This window comes from Rhinolophus sinicus, linkage group LG05, assembly GCF_036562045.2.
Source record: "Rhinolophus sinicus isolate RSC01 linkage group LG05, ASM3656204v1, whole genome shotgun sequence".
Classification (NCBI taxonomy): Eukaryota; Metazoa; Chordata; class Mammalia; order Chiroptera; family Rhinolophidae; genus Rhinolophus; species Rhinolophus sinicus.
In genome coordinates, this window is record NC_133755.1 from 67,731,575 (window position 1) to 67,737,574 (window position 6,000).

At 48.4% G+C, this 6,000-nt stretch overlaps 1 protein-coding gene across 2 annotated transcripts in view; it reads right to left on the reverse strand.

The window, feature by feature from the left end:
* The window catches only part of CREG2 (cellular repressor of E1A stimulated genes 2), a 30,563-nt gene extending 24,990 nt beyond the window's left edge, over nt 1-5,573 (reverse strand). Inside the window, exons 1-2 of one of the 2 annotated variants that reach the window (XM_019753785.2) lie at nt 4,915-5,556; nt 2,318-2,487 (exon numbers count right to left, since the gene is read on the reverse strand). In XM_019753785.2, coding sequence (XP_019609344.2) covers nt 2,318-2,487; nt 4,915-5,331 — 587 coding nt within the window. In that variant the 5' untranslated portion in view covers nt 5,332-5,556. Of the gene's footprint in view, nt 1-2,317; nt 2,488-4,914 lie in introns of both variants that reach the window. The other variant, XM_074332398.1, reaches the window with a different exon arrangement.
* Nucleotides 5,574-6,000: the final 427 nt, after the last annotated feature.

Consider the following 6,000-nt stretch of genomic DNA (forward strand, 5'->3'; position numbering starts at 1 on the left):
ATCTATCCATCCATCCATCCATCCATCCATCCATCCATCCATCCATCCATCCATCCATCGTATCTATTATCTATCCATCATCTATCTGCTTATTAAACACATAACAGTATGTATACAATTGTCTTGCACACCAAATGAAGTTCTAAAAGCACAGAGGGCCTGTCCAGCCTGCCTGTGCAGTAGACTCAACCTTGCATCCCTCTCCCTTAGGGTCTACATTGTGTTTGGCATTTGTTGGACAGCTTCCTTTTCCTGGGCTGTGGGTGCAGGTGGAGGTGGAGCTCACCAGCCTGTGCCAGTGCAGACTCTGCAGTAACCAGGGCTAACCCCCATGGATGCAAAGGCAGCTGGTAGCCGAAACACCCAGTGGGCAGTACAGGAAATGCCTGGGAAGGCGCCCCTTTTTTTGTCTCAGAGCTTAGCGGCCACACTGCTTTCCTCCCTGTCGGACCTTGGTTTAAGGCTCCTTAGCCCCAACATGGCTCACATGAGCCCTGGTCCACAGGGGCCCTGGGACACATCACATGGGAAGGCCCTGTTCTGGCTTTGTCTCCCCACTTAGAATGAAACAGGGAAAATCCAGCCCGTCCCTAGCCGCACAGACCTGCAGCTGTCTGCCTGGGACCTTCCAGTAGACGATTCCTTCCACCACCACGAGCTCTGCAGCAGCTTGTTTCACTGCTCTGTGCTCGGTTGCCTGTCTCCAGGAGCAGGTGTGCTCTGGGTTCTGGAATCAACAGCCTCCAGCATAATGACTGCTTTCGAGATGCCCGAATAGGAACACCTCAGACGTTTAGAAAGGTATCCTGGGAATATACTTCCATTAACAGCAAGTTTGACTGGCTAAGAACAAGGAGAATATTCCACGAGAAAGGAAACATTCCTTTCCCTGGCTTCTTTCCATACCCAGTAGGGACCTAGGTCAGCTGGACTATCTCCTGCCCTCTGAAGTCTCTCACTGTCAGCGTCCCAAGGAAAAGTGACAGCGTCTCAGCCATACTGCATTTCACGGTGTATTGCTATTTTGATTATTACCATGTCCCTCCTAAGAACTAATAAATTTGTTTGCTTGATATGTTTTTCATGCTCTGTGTAAAGAATAATAGAATTTTGGGGCTGGGATGAATCTTACTAGAGTTCCTAAAGTGTCACTACATTTTAAAGGTGAAGTGACTGAGTTCCTGGGGGTTAAGGGACTCCCCTGAGGCTGCCTTGGAGCCCCCACACTAGCTCGGTGCAGATGTCTCCTGGCAGGAGTTGATTTCAAGCTCTACATTTTGAATTCAGACAAAGGTGTTGGATGAGTGCTCTATTTGTGCTTGAATGTCTTTTGGAGACTTTTAGAGAAAGTGTATGAAAGGATTTCAGGTCTTTATTGCACACATCTCTCCAAGGGGGGATAGCAATTAATTTGAAAAACAACAAATAGTCACTGTGCTGCCTGTGCCTCAGAAACAAACCACTGGCTCTTCCTTTAACTTCCTCCCCACACTTGCCCCCCACCATTTTTGGTAACAAGAGCTGCCATTTTCCCACCAAGTATTGTCCAAGACATGTTGCAAATATTTCCAACCCTCCTGTCAGAGAGATGGATAGAGCTACTTTAAGATGGAGTCCGAGCTGACATCCCAGAGGAACTGCCTTCTGTGTCTTATGCCTCAAACTTTTGGAATGTTAAAACAGGGCAAAATAATCTTTGAACTGGGCCTGAAGCAACACTGTGTCCCAAAGAACTGTTTGCAAAGATAGCAAGAAAGTAGTTATCATGACTATTAGACTGAAAAATAAAAACACTGTTTAGAATTGACGTCATGATGTTACATTACCTGCACCAATAGAAATGACTTCTCTTTCTATTGATGTAATTGTTCCCCTTCCTTTTCTCATAAATACCCATTGCCTTTGTCTCCTAATCAGAATCCTATTTGGGCTTCTGCCTGAATCAACGTTCCAGAATAGCTATTCTTACTGATCTCAAATACATGCTTGTTACCTCTCACTTTGAAAGGCCTTTTAGTTTTAGGTTAGCACTCTCAATAACCCTATGAGGTAGAGATTATTATTTCCATTTTACAGATGAGAAAACAGAGGCTCTCAAAGGTCAAGTACCTTGCCCCAATTCACATGGCTTGGTGACTGGTGGAATTCTGTTGATCTAAATCCAAGGGTATCCTACTCTTTCCACTTCAAGTCGGTGAAGACAGCACATTGCATGTCAGGGCCCTGTTGAAGTCATGCGACTCAGAGAGGACCCACCCCATAGCCTCTCTGCTTTGTGCAGAGGACCTGTGTATGGGGAGGCCAAACCCCTGCCTACCTGCAGAACTCTCCTTCTGATTCCGGCAGCAGGAGCGAGGCCATGGGGTTCTTCATCAGATTGGCCACCACGGGGTCCTTGGGTGTCACATAGAAGTAAGGAATCCCAGTGCTATTGTTCAAGGGGCCATCGCTGATGGGCACGCAGTTCCCAAACGGCAGTCCTGGGATCTAACACAGGAAAAAACATTTTTTCAATGCAGGCTTGTGGATTGCCTTGAATTGGGAGCTTAGCTTGTGCCTGTGGCCAGGAAACAGCACCAGGGATGTGAAGGAAACATGGCATCACCATGGTTCTGACAGGGAGTAAAGTAAGGCACAGTGCTTCCCAATCTGCCCCATTTACCCAGCGGTAGCTCCAGAATTTCTACAGAGGAGCTTTGTGGTGACATTATGCTTGGGAGGGATGATTAGGGGATTATTCTCATATATATATATATATATATATATATATATATATATATATATATATATATATATTATTATTATTATTATTCTTTTTATTTTTAAGGAGAGTGCAGCTCACAGTGGCCCATGTGGGGAGCAAACCGGCAACCTTGGTGTTATTAGCACTGTGTTCTAACCAACTGAGCTAATCGGCCATCCCTGGGGGATTCTTCTTGAAGCTGCAAGTACAGAGCCAACACGTTCACTTTATTAAATCAGAAGTTATTTGGGGGGAGGAGTAATTAAATTTATGGAGGGGTGCTAATACCTTTCCTACAAGCTGCCCCTGGGAGCCCCACTGCCTTCACTGCCTCCCCCAAGCTTCTGACAACTTTGGGAATAGAATTCAAGTCTTAGCTTTGACATCTTTACTGGTCTTTGGATTCCAAGAACTTTCTATTATGGCTTCTTTTAGGACCATACCACTTCTCATGGATTAGTCATATTTTTTATTGTAATCAATATTATTTTGTTATATAATTCAGCCCCTTTTGGGAAACTGGTTTCTCATCCTGTTAGCTTAAAGGAAGTTCAGACATGTGCTATACCAATTTTCGGTCATCTAGTAGGGTGGGTGAAATTCTTAGACCTATAGACAAATACTTCTTAGGTCTTCCCAAGCCCTTCTGGGTCCAGCCTCCCCATCTCATGAGCTTTGCCCTTTACAGAATGCTGCTCACTCTTACTTAGCTCAGAATTCAGGGGCCGTCTTTGTCTTTGAAGTGCTGCCTGACAAGACTGTAGAACTGTGATAAGGGGTGGCTTGAATCTTTTTAAAAAACCACAGTGTAAAAGAGTCCTCCAAAATGGCAATATAAATTCATTCACAGATTCTCTTTTTCAGCTTGTCATAAATTGCTGAGAGTCATGCTTTGTACACAGGGCAGGCACGTGGTAAATGTTCTCTGAATTTATTGAGTTTGGATTAAATATCAGTATTGGAAAGGGGAACTACTAACAAAGCTCCAAAAACGATGTCAAGGGTCAAAATACCTTGAATACATTGGCACTGTACTTTTGATGGTTTGAAACAATCTGTGTTTTACACCAAGATCAGCTTCGTATTTAAGCTCGATGTCTTCTTAAGGTGTATCTTAGGAGCATAAGATGTAACCATGAAAAACTATTTGGATGCTGTGAAAGAGGTTAAGAGCATCACCATAATCAGAATAAAGTTGTCATTCAGATAATTTTTTAAGCTAAAAAGCACCTTCAAAACTACCTAGTCAACAACTTAGTGTCACAGATGAGGAAAGCAAAGTGGAGAACTCAGTGACTTGGCCACGGTGTGAGAGCTGCGAGAAGCATGGCTGAGGCAAGAACCTACACATAAAACATTATTATTATTATTATTATTATTTTGTATGACGTAAATAGTTCACATTACTGCCCTATAAAACAAAAACAAACAAATGAAAAACCCGCTTACATCTATCTTAACAGTCCTAAAAGCATTCTGGAGGGTGTATACTTATGAATGTTACAGTCTCACCATTTATCCATGTCATTTCAGCCTAAGGTGGAATCATGTCTAATAGGCAAATAAAACATTTGTGAACTGAACAATAAAATCTGCAGCTGATAGCAGCTCGTTCCAGCATTTACACACTTGGCACTCAAAGCCTCCTTTCCAGAAAAATTCTTGAGTTCCATTTTTTTAGATGTAAATTTACACCAAGGCCCTGGGGATGTCTTTCTCCCAGTCCCCCCCAATTCAGTTCGGTGTCAGTAGGTGACAGGGAAGTTCGGGTCTACAGGCGGCCGCTGTGAGCTGGGAGGGGCCGATCCATGCCTACTCTGTGATACTGAAGGACATCAAGTGGCTTCTTTTGTCCAGGTCTCTGGTCAGGCGCTGGTTATTCGTACGTCTCTAGGGCTGCTAGCTTCAGTCCCCAACCACCTGGCAGGAAGCCTGGCTGTCAGTCCCCGCTTCCCCTCCACCCCGACTTTGCCAGGAGAACCTAAGCACAATCTGGTTCCATTATTTATGGGGTGCCCACCGTCCAATCCAGCCCACTGGGCACATCTGTTTGGCTTGGATCCGAGGAGATGAGTGGTCGCTAGCATCTTCCCGTCCCCTGGGTGCGCCATCTGGGGGCCAGGCCACTGCGAGGCAGGCACCTGCCACAGGCTCCCTGCGGGGTGGCTTACCTTCTCGTGCGCCGACACCGTGGCCAGACAGCCCCAGGTGCTGGCGTGGGCCAGGAAGCGGGCGGTGCTCGGGCGCAGCCTCGGGCCGCTCTCGCGCCGGTAGGAGAACATCCCCGGCGGCGCGGGGGACGGCCGGGCGCGGGCGGTGCCTGCGGGGGGCGGCAGGTGAGCGTCCTCCTTGTGCGCGGAGGCCGGGAAGCTACGCTGCCAGATGCTGCCCGAGTCCTCCAGCAGCGCGGGCATTGCCTCCTCGGTGGAGGCGCTGTCCAGCTCTTCATCCACCTCGTTGGTGACGGCCCAGGACACCGAGCTCACGATCACGTAGCCCGCGGCCGGGGACAGCAGGGCGCTGCAGCACAGCAGCCAGGAGAGGCGGATCCCCGGCCCCGCCAGCCTTTGGCCACGGCGCACCGACATCTTGCAGGCAGCGCGTGGGGCCGCAGGGACCGCGGGGACCGCCAGCAGCGCGCCAGCGGCCGACGAGGGCGGCAGCGCCCCCCGGCGGCGAATACTGGGAGCTGGAGCCCGCTTCCCTCCGTCGCAGGATTTCGGGGCGGGGTCGCCAGCTCCGGGGATGCCCTGGCAGCCGCACGCCACTTGGAAAAGTCGAGGCCACTGGAAGACCAGATTCCACTCCAACGCTGCACGCACTGCCATCGCCGTGTGCAGAGTCCCCATCGGGTGCCAGGCCTGGGGATGGGCTCGATACCCGCTGGATGGCACAGGCTTTGCAGCCAGACACTGGGCGTTCAAATCCCGGCTCAGTATACTCCTCCACTCCCCAGCTGTGTGGGCCTGCCGAGTCACTTAACTTCTCTGTGCCCCAATTCCGTCATTAGAAAATAGTGTCTAACTCAGGGGTGATGGGTGGGAGGATCAAATGAGTTAATGTTTGGAGAGGCTTGGAACAGTGCGTGGCATGGAGCAAGCATTGTACTTTGATAATAGATCAAAGTAGGGATTATTATCATTACTTTATAGAGGAGGAAACTGAGTAACTGGTGAAGGTAAGATTAGCGCCAAGTCCGTCTGATACCAAAGTCCATTCTCTTTCTCTGTTAAGGACAATGGCCATCTTACACTTAG